Below are 16,964 nucleotides of genomic sequence, written 5' to 3'. Positions count from 1 at the left end.
TTTTGTTAACTTTTTGGTATAGAATCGAAGACTAGTGGTTGAATTTACATTTTTTGTCAGGTTTTGTGGAATATTCATGATTTTAAAAGGAAGGTTGAGGAAGTTAACAACTGACATGAACATAGAAAAAGCTACTATATGAAAATGAGGTTGTTGTCCAAATTTCTGGTGTAAAAATTTATTGAGGATGGTCTACCCCCTTTAATATTTTTACCAGAGGATAGTATGACATGTTGGGTTCTTTTGGTTATAAATATTAAAGTGAGCAGCATTTTCAAAAATATAAAGGCAGGAATTTGAGCAGAGGTGATGGTGGGCGACTGGGGCAGATTCAATGTCCAGCTTGGCGTGTGATCCGGGATATTATCACCGAGAAGTAGTAATAGCGTTGACAGTTTTTACATATTTTTTAAACAGGTTTCAAAGTGTGTTGGTTCTGTTATGCAAGATCATTTTCCAAAGTAAAAGTTCGGTGCTAAGACCCCCTAAAGATAAAATGAGCACAAAACCAGACCCAACCATTCTAGAGTAAAATTTTTCGTTTTTGCACTAGGAAGATGTCTTCCTTTGAGTTTGTTTTCAATTTAAGCAAAGCCCATGAGTATGACATTGACTGCAGGCCCCTGAACCAGATGTTATTTAAAATTAAACAACAACCATTGAACCAGTCAGTACGGTAGTAAGTTACTACAGTGTTACATGCTAATCAAATTGATAAAGCATATCAAAGAAAAACAATTAAATTGTTGATGTATAATGGAGATGGCCCGAGTAGCAAAGATAAATAGTGGTCCGAGTGGTCTTACAATATAAATTAATTGGTCCGAGTGGTCTTTTGGTTTGGTGTGAGTTGGTCCGAGGGATCACATGGCTAAGTGGGTAAGATGCTGGCTCGCTAGCCTGGAGGTCGGGTGTTCGATCCCTGCATTGACCGAGAAAGTTCATCCCGACCAAATGAAATGAAATGGGGGTTTAACGTCCTACTGTTCTGCTCCTAACCTGGGCTAATGAAGAGGGGCATACGCCACACAGTGTGCTACGGCCTACTCTTATATCGAATTCCAACTGCCAAGGGATCTTTTACGTGCACGCCAATGTGTACACGGGACCTCGGTTTTTCGTCCCATCTGAACGACTAGACAGCTGTCCTTGTCAGGCCACCGTCCTGCATCACTGACAAGGGGAAACCACGCCGGAAAATCGGGATGAACTTTCTCTGCCAATGCAGGGATCGAACACCCGACCTCCAGGCACGTAAAAGATCCTTTGGCAGTTGGAAGTCGATATAAGAGTAGGCCGTAGCGCTGCTGCCCGGGCAAAATTTCCCTCATAGCACACTGCATGGCGTATGCCCATCTGCATTAGCCCAGTTTAGGTGCAGAACATTAGGACGTTTGTTAAACCCCATTTCATTTCATTTCTTTTGGTCCGACTGGTCTTTGTTATGGTCCGAGTGGTCTGGATTCCCACTAACGGCGATGATATTATAATATATGTTTATGTAATTATTGTAGTTTGAGTTGGAATATTGGTAGATTTGGGTAAACCGTGCTACGCAATGACGTATGTATTGTGCTACGGGTGAATTATTAATATTTCTTCGCGATTCATGATGTAAGTTAGTAAGGTACTCAGTTAGGCTGAAGTCAGCGGACGTTTTATGACCTTGACCCTCATCTTCGAAAGCTGCGGGTAACAAAACACAATGTTTAGCCGTTGAAGTGAGCGTACGGAATGAATAACAAATGTCCGCACTACTAATCTATTTAAACCACACTGAAGACACACAATAATTGGCACGAAATGAAACAGTCTTTATCCCCCATTTCTGTAGCACCATAGATAATTTCGGAAAGTCACTGGAATAAACTCCAAAACAGGTTGAATTAACTACTGGTTAAACCGCAAAACACTTTAACTTCAATTCTGTTTACCAAACGTCCGCTGCGCTGCTGTTTCATTTTTTTGAGCCACCCAATACTTGGCATTGAATGAAAGAGTATTTATCCCTCTTTCATGTGGCACCACAGATTATTCTTGAAAGTCCTCAGTATAATCTGAAATCCGTCCTAGGAAAGCATTACCCCCCCCCCCCCCGTCTTGTTTGTCAATTCTGTTTTACCAAACGGCCGCTGCTATTTTATTTTCTTGAGCCACGCAATACTTGGCATGGAATTAAAGAGTATTTATCCCGCTTTCATGTGGCACCATAGATTATTTCTGAAAGCCCTTGATTCTGTCTTCAATCCGTCCCAGGAAAGCTGCCCCCCCCCCTATTTCATTTCCATAATCATACCAAACATCTGCTGTTTCATGTTCTTGAACCACTCATTACATGGCATGGAATTAAAGAGTGTTTATCCCTCTTTCATGTTGCAACATAGTTTATTCTTTAAAATCCTCGTCATAGTCTGAAATACGTCCAAAAAGCACCCCCCTCCCCCCTACTCTTTCTTTCTTAACTGTGATTTACCAAACTACCGCTACTATTTCATTTTCTTGAGCCACGCAATACTTGGCATAGAATGAAAGAGTGGTTATCCCTCTTTCATGTGGCACCATAGATTATTCTTGAAAGTCCTCAGTATAATCTGAAATCCGTCCTAGGAAAGCATTAACCCCCCCCCCCCCCACGTCTTGTTTGTCAATTCTGTTTTACCAAACGGCCGCTGCTATTTCATTTTCTTGAGCCACTAAATACATGTCATGGAATTAAAGAGTGTTTATCCCTCTTTCATGTTGCACCATAGATAATTTCTTAAAGCCCTCGATTCAGTCTTAAATCCGTCCAAGGACAAGTGAAGCTGCCCCCCTGGCCTTTATGTCCACAATTTACCAAACGTCTGCTGTTCTTGGGCGACTCATTACATGGCATGGAATTAAATAGTGTTTATCCTGCAACGTATATTATTCTTGAAAATTGTCGGAATAGCTACCCCAACCTCTTTCTTTTTTTTCAATTAATTTTTACCCAACGTCCGCTGCCATTTTGTTTTATTGAGCCACCCAATACATGGTATACATATTATTATAATCCCTATGAAATATTTTAATTATTTGCTGCTATAATATGAATTATCACTTATTCCCCGTTAAATAAAGATAGGTTACCAGGCAACGAAACATACGCCCACAGCAGCTATATCGTCCGAGCAGTCAACAAGAGTTGTCGCATATTTTTACTTTTTTTCGGTAATGAAACATTTATAATACATTAAAATCTGATTAAGAGTAACAACTCATTAAGTAATTATCAAGTCATAAAGATTCATTGAAAATCAATATACTTGTTCGTCTCACGACCTTAAACTCTGTGTATCAATCTGAAGTCAATCGGATGATAACTTTAGCCTATAGAGCTTCACAAGATTTTTCAAAGTGGTCAAGGGCCATGACTCTGGCAGTGATTATCGGAAAATCAATAGGCGTCTTCGTCTCATGACCTTAAACACTGTGTATAAATTTAAAGTCAATCGGATATTAACTTTAACCTATAGAGCGTCCACAAGCAATTGTGGACGCCGGACCGACGGACGGGGGCGACAACAATATACGACCACATTTCAATGTGGGCGTATAAAAATCGGTCACCGAGTGCAGCTGTACAACTTCAAGGACCCTGGCCTACACTTTCTGAAACGTCAATAAAGGCCCTGGAATGATTTCAATTTAAAAAAATAAACAGTAAGTAAATCTATTTTATTTATATGCTATTTTTGGCCAGAAAATATATTTTTTTACAAGTCTAATTAAATTTAAAAATAAACAATATTTTTTTCTGAAAATCAATATACATATTATTATAATTCCTATGAAATATTTTAATTATTTACTGATATACTAAGCGCCATGGAAAACGCATCACTTAGTTTTTCGTATAACAAAATGATCCTGTAAACATATCTTATTTATTTTGCTTCTTATTGTGAACAATATTCAAATGGGAACACATCAATAACAACACATTTGTACACTTATGGATGTTTAATCTGTAATCAACGGTACAAAGTCAGAGGGGTCAAAACCAAAAGTACGACACAGATGTCAGTAGCGCGTGTGATCTCCACGGGCTCTTACGCACACTGAGCAGCGACGTCGCATGGAATTTACCAATGTTTGAAAGAAGGCCTGGGGCAAATTGTTCCATTCTTGGACAAGAGCAGCTTCTAAAGCAGCAATGGTGTGCATCTGTGGTCTCCGATACAAACGGCGTCCAATCTCATCCCAGACATGTTCTATCGGTGCCATGTCCGGAGACATGGCTGGCCAGTCCAAGACATTGATGTTGTTAGCAGCCAGGTAGTCCATACTAAAACGGGCGGTATGCGGACGTGCATTATCCTGTTGGAAGTGCTGAAGTTGTGGGTTGCAAGACATTACAGCATTAACGCGACCCCTGCAAATGTGTAGGGCGGTCCGGTGATGAAATGTGAAGCCTCCCCACACCATTACACTTCCCCCACCCCACCGATTCGTTTCGAAGACGCAGCAGTCTGCAAGACGTTCCCCAAGACATTTCCCACACACGTTGACGGTCATCAGCGTGATAAAGATGAAAGCGACCCTCATCACTGAAGAGCACACTTTGCCAGTCTACTCTTCTCCATGTCTGGTGTCCTTGAGCCCATATCAAACGCCGCTGACGGTGATGATCCCTGAGGATAGCTCCAACATAAGGTCGTCGTGCACGGAGTCCTACTTCTCTTAGACGACGACGTCTTACGGTGTTGGCTCTTACTGGTCCTTGTCTTCCGACGACTGCTGCACCTGTTCGAGTCGCTGGGCAGAATCTGTCACGCAGATGAGTGACCCGGATGTAGCGGTCTTGAGCCTGGGTTGTAACGCGTTGTGGACCAGGACGTTGACGGTCACGTATTGATCCAGTAACTCGAACACGTTCCACCAACCTTACAATAGTGGACTGATGACAATTGAAGTGTCTGGCAATAGCACGTGTAGACATGCCAGCCGTGGACATTCCCATGGCTTCATTCCGTTGATTTTCAGTAAGTCTCGGCATCTCTAGCTCGATTCCTTCACACGTCCAACAACAAATTACGACAGATTGACGTTTCACAGTTCATGTACTGCACATTAAGTTGAAAACATGCTTTTAAAGGGTTCACGCACAATTCTGCACGTGAATATTGGGTTTTTCATGTGCATCTCGTACAATTTTTTTTTGTGCACACGGGCCGATATTTTTTTCGTTTGGGAGCATTGTGTGAAACAATAGTTCATAGTATTGCATTATATTATACATACAAAACCACCTAGTAATAAAATATTTGGGAAAAAAAGTGATGCGTTTTCCATGGCGCTCAGTATATAATATGAATTGTCACTTATTCCCCGTTTAATAAAAATCGGTCACCGGTAGCAGCTGTATAACTTCAACGACCCTGGCCTACTCTACACTTTCTGACCTGTTAATAAAAGCTCTGGAATGATTTCAATTAAAAAAAATAAACAGTAAAAAAATCTATTTTTATTTATATTCTATTTGTTGCCAGAAAATATATTTTTTTATTAGTCTAATTCAAATTTAAAAATAAACAAAATTTTTTCTGAAAATCAATATCGAAATTTAGTGTATCATATATGATACAAGCCAAGTATTGCGTGGCTCAAAAAAATGAAATAGTAGCGGTAGTTTGGTAAAGCATAATTCACAAAGAAGGAGATGGGGGGGGGGACTTTTGGGACGTATTTCAGACTATGACGAGGATTTTAAAGAATAAGCCATGTTGCAACATGAAAGAGGGATAAACACTCTTTAATTCCACGCCATGTAATGAGTGGCTCAAGAAAATAAAATGGCAGCGGCCGTTTGATAAAACAGAATTGACAAACAAGACGTAGGGGGGCGGGGGGTACTGCTTTCCTAGGACGGATTTCAGATTATGCCGAGGACTTTCAAGAATAATCTATGGCGCCACATGATAGAGGGATAACCACTCTTTCATTCTATCATTCTATGCAAAGTATTGCGTGGCTCAAGAAAATGAAATAGTAGCGGTAGTTTGGTAAAGCACAGTTTACAAAGAAAGAGTAGGGGGGGGGGGGGGTCGGACGTATTTCAGACTATGACGAGGATTTTAAAGAATAATCTATGGTGCCACATGAAAGAGGGATAAACACTCTTTAATTCCATGCCATGTATTTAGTGGCTCAAGAAAATAAAATGGCAGCGGCCGTTTGGTAAAACAGAATTGACAAACAAGACGGGGGAGGGGGGGGGGGTACTGCTTTCCTAGGAAGGATTTCAGATTATGCTGAGGACTTTCAAGAATAATCTATGGTGCCACATGATAGAGGGATAACCACTCTTTCATTCTATACCAGGTATTGCGGGGCTCAAGAAAATGAAATAGTAGCGGTAGTTTGGTAAATCACAGTTCACAAAGAAAGAGTAGGGGGGGGGGGGGCGTTTCGGAAGTATTTTAGCCTATGACGAGGATTTTAAAGAATAAGCTATGTTGCAACATGCAAGAGGGATAAACACTCTTTAATTCCATGCCATGTATTGAGTGGCTCAAGAACATGAAACAGCAGTCGTTTGATAGGATTATGGACATAGAGGGGGGGGGCAGCTTTCCTTGGACGAATTTAAGACTGAATCGAGGGCTTTCAGAAATAATCTATGGTGCCACATGAAAGACGGATAAACATTCTTTAAATCCATGCCATCTATTTAGTGGCTCAAGAAAATAAAATAGCAGCGGCCGTTTGGTAAAACAGAATTGACAAACAAGACGGGGAGGGGGTGGGGGGTACTGCTTTCCTTTAACGGATTTCAGATTATGCTGAGGACTGTCAAGAATAATCTATGGTGCCACATGAAAGAGGGATAAACACTCTTTCATTCAATGCCAAGTATTGAGTGGCTTAAGAAAATGAAACAGCAGCGGACGTTTGGTAAACAGAATTGACATTAAAGTGTTTTGCGGTTTAACCGGTAATTAATCAACCTGTTTTGCGGTGTATTCCAGTGACTTTCCGAAATTATCTATGGTGCTACAGAAATGGGGGATAAAGACTGTTTCATTTCGTGCTAATTATTGTGTGTCTTCAGTGGTTTAAATAGATTAGTAGTGCGGACATTTGTTATTCATTCCGTACGCTCACTTCAACGGCTAAACATTGTGTTGTTAATCGCAGCTTTCGACGATGAGGGTCAAGGTCATAAAACGTCCGCTCAGCGTAACATCCGCTGATTTCTGATTGAAGTCAGAATAGCGCAGTGACGTAGGAGTCAGCCTGACGTCATTTAGAGCAGGTTGTTCAGTCTATAGGTCAAGATAACCCTGCCATTAGAGTTACCTCCCCATTTTTATTTTGTCACTTGTTCCAGTTTTATTTCCGCTTTAGTCCTAGTTGTCAATAATCAATGCCAGAGATTCTATTGTAAGGCTCTGCAATGCATAAGATGTTAACAGGCCCTTTACTTGTATACTATTTGTGATCGCCAGTAACGTGTGGAAAATAAATGATGTCGACGTGTTATAGTTATTCAGGACAGCCGTTTAATTTCAAAGGGTTTCTGTTCTTTATAACATTAATTTGTTCAATACTGATACTAGCGAACTGTCATCTTGCCAAAGACAGTCCGGGTAAATTGTTGCTAGTTTCCTTTGACGGGTTTAGATGGGACTACCTTTCTAAAGTGTCCGGTAAAACACCCAATTTTGAGAAGTTTATGACAAATGGTGGTCAAGCCCGGCAGGGTATGAAAAATTGTTTTATGACCAAAACACTTCCTAACCATTTTACACTAATTACTGGATTGTATGAAGAAAGCCATGGAATAATAGGAAATTACATGTATGATCCAGAATTCAATGAAACTTTTAGCTTCAAAAATAGTACACAGTACCATGAATCAAAATGGTTTGATAATGGTGGAGAACCTATCTGGGTAACAAATCAGTTACAAGGTAATGATAGACGAACTGGGTCATTGTTTTGGCCAGGTACTTATGCAGCTGTAAAGGGTGTTTTACCAACTAGAAATATAGAATATAATGATCACCTACCAAATAAAACACGTGTAGATATGATTATTGACTGGTTTACTGCTGAATATCCAATTAACTTAGGACTACTGTATTTTTCCGAACCTGATGGATATGGCCATCACTATGGACCTGAATCTCAAGAGGTAATGGATATGGTCATTGCCTTAGATGAAATTGTTGGTTATTTACTAAATAAAACTGAAGAAAAAGGCTTAGATGATTTGAATATTATCATCCTTAGTGATCATGGGATGAGCAATACACCAATGGCTGATGTGATTAATTTAGATGACCATATTCATCCCAAGGATTATAGAATAATTGACAATGATCCAGTTGGTCTCATATATCCTAATGAAGGTAATGACACTCAGTTAACAATTGTTTTATAATTTTGAAATCAAATAAGATATAACTATAATTGTTTTTTATACCGTACATGTCAACATTGAAATCAACTGAAAAATTTAACTAATGCATAGCCATAACTATCATGACATGACACTAATCGACAAGAAATAATTTGAAAAATTACTGTTATGCATGAATTAAAATGGTTGATGTATTACCGAGAAAAAGCCTCTATGAATAAAGTGCGTTTTCAAATTTATCTTAAAGACCACCAACGGTGAACAGATTCAAATATTTTGAGGTAATCTGTTCCAGAGAAGAGAGACTTAAACATAAATGAACATATTTTGCAGAATGTTCTGTTAATAAGCGTGGGTCCTCTGAAGAGCTGAGATTTCTCTTTGGAACATAAACTTCAAGGAGCTCAGGAGGGGCAGAAGTTATTTAAACATCCGACTTCATTAGCCCAGTGACGTTAAACCCCATTTCATTTCATTTAAACATGCATTATGCAAGAGCTAAATCTTCTTGTTCCAGGTCTTTTTTAGGACTTAAATGTTATTTAAATTATTAATTAGACATTAATTAACTTATCATGACCATAATCAACTCTCGATGCCATCGGATGCCTGCGATATTTAGTGGATTTAAATATATTTTATGCTAGATGTGTTTACTGTAAAAATGGATAATTGAGACATTGTTTATTATCGTAACAACAGTATTAATGACAATCAAGGCTAGCCTATAAATATATTTTGCCGATTCCTTGACTCAGGGTGAAGTAATTTCACAAAAATTCTCAAAATATTCTCTTTTCATTATATAATATATTTTTTAAAAATTATAGCAAGATCTGAACTGTCAGCTCTTTATCTAATCTTACCTAATGTCACTTTAAAGGACAATATAGGTGTCAGTCATTATTACATATGTCATAGAACTGGTTAAATACATTCCAAATATAATTTTAACACAGAGATCATTGCTACGGGAGACGGGTAACAAGCACGCGAAGCAACGGGAAGTAACGCCAAACACGAGTTGTCCTTCTATATAACTGACTGAAGTAATGAGCAATCACAGACAAACAATTGAATTTCATTTCAATGATAATTCCGTTGAAGTTGAAAAGTTTTATATGGGACGGTGAGAGGGTATCTCACAATTCAAAAATAGATGTGGCTGTCACTAGATAAGGGAAACGAGAAAAATAGAAAAATCTTGTGCATTCCCCCTTTTTATTTATTCTGTTCTTAACAAAAACATGGTAATGCATGGACTTTTTCTAATTTTTTTGTTATCTTTTATCTACTGACAGCCAATTCTTTTTTTGAATTGTCAGATATTCTCTCATCGTCTCATATAACAACTTTTCATCTTCAACTGAATTATCAGTGAAATGAAATTCAATCGTTGTATGTCATCACTCGTTACTTCAGTCAGTTATATAGAAGGACAACTCGTGTTTGTTATGTTTGACGTCACTTCCCGTTTCTTCACTTGCTTGTTACACATCTCCAGTTGCAATGATCTCTGTGTTAAAATTATTTTTGGGATGTATTTAACAGAGAGAGATAGAGAAATGGGGTTTAACGTCCACTCGACACAAACTAGGTCATTTCGGGACTAACATATGGTTTAACTTTATTTACATAATTCGCTTGCGCGTAGGGGTCTTTAGCAGTGGGAGGAAACCAGAGGCCCCGGAGAAAACCCACGAGGTTGGACAGGCGACCCTACTCCTTGCCACGTACAACCGAGGATTCGAAACCACGCCAATCGACTCAATGACAGACTTTATGATACAGCGCGCGCACGCTAACCATTCAGCCATCCAACCCCCCCATGTATTTAACAAGCTCTATCACATATTTTATAATGACTGACACCAATATTGTCCTTTATGCATTTGTTAGTAAGAATAAGTAGATGTACATGTAAGAAGGAGTGTTTGAACTTGACTCTAAAGGAAATAGGTAACCAATTTAGATGATTGTTTGAGTTATTAACCTAGCTGCAGAATACTGTCTCCAAAAACCTTGTAAACATGCTAGAGAGTTTTGAATTTTATTTATTGCTGTATCTGCAATATGGCTGATCTGAATGTTGGAGAGAGAGAGAGAAATGGGGTTTAACGTCCACTCGACACAAACTAGGTCATTTCGGGACTAATATATGGTTTAATTTTATTTCAATAATTCACTTGCTCGTACGGGTCTTTAGCAGTGAGAGGAAACCGGAGGACCCGGAGAAAACCCACGAGGTTGGACAGACGACCCTGCTCCTTGTCACGTACATCCGAGGATTCAAAACCACGCCAGTTGACTCAATGACAGACTTTATGATACAGCACGCACATGCTAACCATTCAGCCATAAAATCTGGTAAAGAATAAACTGATAGGCCCTATCATTATCAGGAATTATGTTGTGTAGTAGGATATTCTCTGTAGATTTGGGGGGGGGGGGTGTGCATTAGTCTATTGCTTGAAAAATTGTGTCTTGACAAAAATGTCCCAAGTTAGAATCCTGACGTGTACCAAGAAGAGACATTGGCTGTTGAAAATCAAAGAAGAGTACATGTAGGTGGAAATATCACTGTCTGTGCAAAATGTTAGTCTTACAAAGCGACCAAAGTGTTGCATTGACAAGACGTGCAACACCATTCCATTTAATTACCTTCTGAATTCTTTTCAGGAAAGAAAGAAACCATTTATAAAGCCCTGTCCCAAAGTTCTAAAGAAGGTAAAGACCGTGGCAAATTTGAAGTGTACTATAAAGAAGATGTACCATCTCAGTATCACTTTGCTAGCAATAGAAGAATACCGCCTATTGTTATTATAATGAAAGATCATTATACATATACTTATTATACAACTACCATCACATATAATACAAGTAAGTATCACATGCATGTTTGATTTAAAGAAATTAAACATCTAACTCAGTATTATCCAAAATATTCAAAATTAATAACATGAATTAGAATTCAATATTGGTCCATTTCAATCAATAATATTGTTATTGCTATCAATCATACTGAGAAAATATTTAAGCATATTCCTGAAGCAATGACCAGAGAAATCCCTCTCTGGCCATTGCTGGATTGACTTAGGATATTTGAGCTTTTGAGGGAATGTGTCTATTCTTCCCATTCAATCATATCTCTCCTAAATACAGCATCTCGACAGCCATTCGTTTAATCTGGGGTCTTCCCTAAAACTTTGGACAGTGATTTAAGATATTAAAAACGGTGAAAGTATTGTTCGTCTCCAAACAGTATTGTTTACGTTGTAACCGTTGATAGCCTTGTTTGTCACGCAATTAGTTTTTCTGCAATATTCTGCTATGCACTGGTTAATTGTGGGTAAAAATTTTGTGAGTCATGACGTAACGTTATGTAAACAATGTGAAGCTCTGTTTAAACCTGAATGACATTGTTACGCAGTTAGGCATTGGTTGTTAATTGGACTATTGACCAGTCATAATTTGGAACAGAAATTTGCTTTCATTATAGCAGTGTTTGAGTGGGATTAGGTCTAATCAAACAAAACACTGCAAGGAGTATGATATTTAAGATGCAATGAACATTTTAAAATCAGTACATGACTTTGTGTACTCTAGGGACATAATGGTTTCGAGTGCCATTTTAATGAACAAAGAAAAACATTCCAAGAAGATAACAATGGCTGATTCACAGACATCAAAATAATAATAAACGCTGCCATTCAATTTGGGCCATTAGCATATTTCACTGAACATAATTTATTAAAAATTACAATGAAAGTTTTAAAAATTGAATGTAAATCACTTTATACACTCATATTACATTGATACATGTATGTGCTTTTTGACCCATTTGTGCCTATGTTTAAGTTTCAAAAGAACAGAGCTTTATATGCCCTTTAAATAAGGAATATAAATGTATCTTAGTTCAAAAAAAAAAAAAATAAATTAAAACGCAATGTTTCTTTAACAAAAAAGAAAAGTGTAATTAAGAAAGTAAAATATTTGGGGTTTTTTTAACTTTCAGAAGGTACACATGGATATAACAATAGTCTACAAGATATGCATCCATTTTTTCTGGCAATGGGACCAGCTTTTAAAAAGGGAGCAATTGTAGATAGTTTTAATAATCTAGATGTTTATCCATTGATGTGTCATATATTGGGTTTAAAACCGGCACCAAATAATGGTACTTTAGATATAGTCAAAGAACTATTACATGAGGAGAAACAGTATACTTTTGTAACATTTGCTACATGTAAGTTTATCTTATTTATGATCAGTTTCTTTAGAAAATATTTTAATTGACCAAAGTATGTATAGAAAATATAAGCTAATAGCACCTGACTACCTAAAAGTAGAAAAGTACCTGTAAGACTTGGAGTATAAATTCATTCTACTTCCCTTTACTTGACTTTATTGGCGAACTTTAATCCAAAGATAAATACTAAGCTGTTTGTCACAGCAGAATATCCACAGATGTCCCCAGTATGAAGTATCAGGTGTTCTGATTTATATTCCTTGAATGTTTCAAGTATCATTTTGCGACGTTTTTTTGGGGAGGTGGGGGGTGGGGGATATTTTTTAAGGGTGTGGAGGTTGTTACTTTTGCACTATTGAATAAATTGTTTCCATGTTCAAGTGTTTGATAATCCTGTATATTTCAGATATTGGTATTTTAGTATTCATAGCTTTGGTTGGTGGTATATTTATGATGGCAGCTTGTCGTCAACATCGCTATATGAAACGTAAACAGCAATATTCCCTTACATCTGTACCAGGTGGTGTTAATTTCTCGTCTGTATTTCAACATGAATCAAAATTACCTTTATTATCAGATTCTGAAGAAGAAAGCACACCCTGATTCAACAGCTTATGTTACAACCATTTTCATTAGTTTAAATTCATCTTTCAAAATTTATGTTTATGTTGGTAGTGGTGATACTTGAATGAAAGTAAAGGTTTGAATTTATAATCTGTTTTTAGATGGGGGTTGGGTGGCTGAATGGTTGAAGGTCTGTCATTGAGTCAAGAGGTGTGGTTTTGACTCCCTGTTTGTACGTGACAAGGAGTAGGGTCACCTCTCCAATCTTGTGGGTTTTCATTGGGTTCTCCTGTTTCGTAAAACTGCTCAAGACTCCTATGCGCAATTGAATTATTGAAATAAAATTAAACGATATGTTAGTTCCGGAATGACCTAGTTTGTGTTGAGTCAACATTAAATCCAATTTCTCTCTCTGTTTAAATGAATATAACAATTGTAAACAAATGGCAATTACACCCATGTGTATGGCAGCAGTCCCACAAGGACAAGTTTGGTGTGTTATGTATTATTATGTGAATCAATTTTAAGTTATTATAAGTTTTTTGTCCTTTTATAGATTTAGATACATTATAGAGCTTCACAGTTCTAATTTTAATTAAAGATGCATTATGTAAGATTTAAATAAAGAGCTGACAGTTTTTTTCTATAATTGTTTTAAATTAGATAATAAAAAAAGAATATATTGAAAATTTAAGTCAAATTACTTTGTTCTGATGAAGTTACGGCTATTTGAAGAATAGCGGAGTCTCGATTGTCAATGCTACCATTGTTACTATAGTAAGCTGAGTCTCAATTATCTATTTTTTATACGCCCACATTGAAATGTGGTCTATATTGTCGTCACCCCCGTCCGTCCATGTTTAAGGTCGTAAGTCGAAGAAGCCTTTTGATTTTCAACAATATCCGATAATTACTGCCAGAGTTATGGCCCTTGATCACTTTGAAATATCTTGTGGACACTCTAGAGGCTAAAGTTAATATCTAATTGACTTTAGATTTATACACAGTAAAGGTCATTTGATGAAGAAGCATATCGATTTTCAACGATTTCCGATAATTACTGCCAAAGTTATGGCCCTTGATCACTTTGAAATATCTTGTGGACACTGTAGACGCTAAAGTTAATATCCGATTGACCTTAAAATTATACACAGTGTTTAAGGTCATCAGACAAAGAAACCTGTTGATAAGGTCATCAGACGAAGAATACGAAGAAACCTATTGATAAGGTCATCAGACGAAGAAACCTATTGATTTTCAACGATTTCCGATAATTACTGCCAGAGTTATGGCCCTTGATCACTTTGAAAAATCTTGTGGATGCTTTAGAGACCATAGTTATCATAATATATATATCTCCTAACCAAAGCAAAATTCAATTCATCTATCACAAGGACCGGCTTTTATGTATCTAAATGCCCGGATCTTCGATGTAAATGTTGCGACCATATTACGCCAAATAGCAAATATAATTTTCCTAAGTTTACATTTAGTGTCAACGACAATATGAATTGTGACACAAAAAATCTCATATATGTCTTGACTTGCAGTGGGTGTCTAAATTTTTACATAGGGGAGACGTCCACGCATCTACGGGATAGAGTACGCAACCATCGACGGGATTGTAATATTGAAAAAGGGCCCTTATTTGTAAATAGACATATTTTTAAATGTGCACAACACCTACAAGTAAAATTCCAAATTTTCCCTTTTTATAAAATGAAAGTCGATGACACCACGAAAAGGAAATTAATGGAAAACCATTTTATTAAAAAATATGTTCCTCGACTTAATAGTCAATAAGTAACAATTGGCCATTAGCTTCATTAATTTTCTTAAATCTATCCCATGATGATCTTCCACTCATTGTTCATAAATTGAACTCCATATACTACAGATTAACACATGTGTGTACATGTTTCTATTAGTTAACGATATACTATGTAACCATAGACAATGGTAACTATAGCCAATTAAAACCACAGTGTTACTATGTAAATATGTATAAATATACTATACTGTCCATCTTTATACAATGACATTATTTATGAATAGTCCCAAGACGGACGAAAAGTACTTTAAAATGTTAAAATGTTATTAAACCAGTGTTGAAATCAGTTTGTGTCGGCATACCCTTTTTTTTTTATCTTTTTCATCATTTACCGTGAAACAAAGTAGTGCAGCTTTGCGGTTGTGCAAATAATTTTGGATACATATATATATACATGTATATATATATATATATATATATAATTATTTCGATTGATACACAGATTTTAAAGGGCTAATCCCGATAATTTTTTGAAGAATAAAACTGTTTAATTTTGTTTTAAAATCCCTTAAAATCCTCTACCTAAAGGCCTAGCAACTAACTCAATATTTGTGATAAGTTTTCAAATAACTGAAACCTGTCAGTCTTCATCTGGAAATGGAGACCGGTGTCCCAAGCTGTATTATGCGTGTCTAGATAAAACCAGACATTTTTTGTATAAAAATAATGTGTAGGCGAAATTTACCTTTCATTATCAAGTACAGCATTTGGGTCATTTACTGTATAGACCTCTCAATGAACGGGAATCGATTATCGGTCTCCCAACGAAAAAATTGACCCGAAATCTTAAAAGGGTTACGTGTCCGGATAAGCAGTTTTGACGATCACGTCCAAACGACTCAATATTTTGAGCTGAAATTTTTAGATTCGGTCAATACACCATTCCTCTATATTTTGGCGTTTAAATTTCATACATACTCAGACTTTTATTTTTGAGACTCTGTTCAAATAAGGGATAGTCCCTTTAAGGTCGTGAGACGAACTAGTACATTGATTTTAAATGATTTTGGGTAACTTGATTGGGTGAATCCATGGTATTAAATGTTTTGTATACTAAATGTTAGCATGGGCCAAACAAATTCTAATGATTTTCTGATAATTACTTAATGAGTTGTTACTCTTAAACAGATTTTAGTGTATTATAAATGTTTCATTACCAACAAAAGTAAAAATATGCGACAACTCATGTTGACTGCCCGGACGATTTAGCTGCAGTGGGCGTATGTTTCATTGCCTTGCAACCTATCTTTCAATCAATTATTAACTGACGATCTTGTTTCAATCCATTGAAATTTGCGAGCTTCTGGTGGACTAGAGAGTTGAGTATGGTCTTGACAAGTTAATAAATGTCTAATCAATAATTTATATAATGTATGAGGCCAAAAGAAACACCTGAAATAGGCAGATTTAGCTCTTACATCATGCTTCTTTAAAATGGCAAAAATAGCTGTTTTTCTGCAAAATAAATAGCAAAAGAGAAATGAGCCAGTAATTCTAAATAAGTGTGATACTTTTTAAGAAAATATATTGGGCACATCGGTATTCTCTCTGTAACCCCATTGTGAACTGTGAAGTGTTTAAGTCATGTTGATTAAAATGTCTACTAGTTCAACTATAAGTAACTACGGGGTAATCTTTTCTAAAATAAATTCATGATTTAGCTTAGATAAGTTTTTAGTATTCATTAGAAATTTAACACAACCAGATTAAATAGAAATACAAGAAAATGGAAAGTAATATGTTCTTTTAACGAGGCAAGAAAATGATGCAATTAATCAAAACATTGTATGGGAGGCACTGCAGTGGGTCAGGGAGTAAGTTATTTGTAGTTATGTAAGTGATTTACTTGTTTTGAATGAGAACGGATGCATGTAAATGTTGTCTTATTATATATATATTATGTAATTAATAATATGCAGGATACTGTGATT

General features: G+C 36.7%; 1 protein-coding gene across 1 annotated transcript; it reads left to right on the top strand.

The window, feature by feature from the left end:
• Positions 1 to 7,359: 7,359 nt before the first annotated feature.
• Positions 7,360 to 16,431, top strand: LOC126810491 (ectonucleotide pyrophosphatase/phosphodiesterase family member 5). Its single transcript, XM_050535584.2, has 4 exons — positions 7,360 to 8,378; positions 11,069 to 11,269; positions 12,405 to 12,635; positions 13,045 to 16,431. Exons 1-4 carry the CDS (start codon positions 7,490 to 7,492, stop codon positions 13,239 to 13,241), a joined length of 1,518 nt encoding a protein of 505 aa, XP_050391541.1. The 5' UTR covers positions 7,360 to 7,489; the 3' UTR covers positions 13,242 to 16,431.
• Positions 16,432 to 16,964: the final 533 nt, after the last annotated feature.

This window comes from Patella vulgata, chromosome 2 (genome assembly GCF_932274485.2).
Source record: "Patella vulgata chromosome 2, xgPatVulg1.2, whole genome shotgun sequence".
Taxonomy (NCBI): Eukaryota; Metazoa; Mollusca; class Gastropoda; family Patellidae; genus Patella; species Patella vulgata.
Note: the sequence above shows the minus strand (reverse complement) of the source record. Positions and strands in the feature narration are given on the sequence as shown.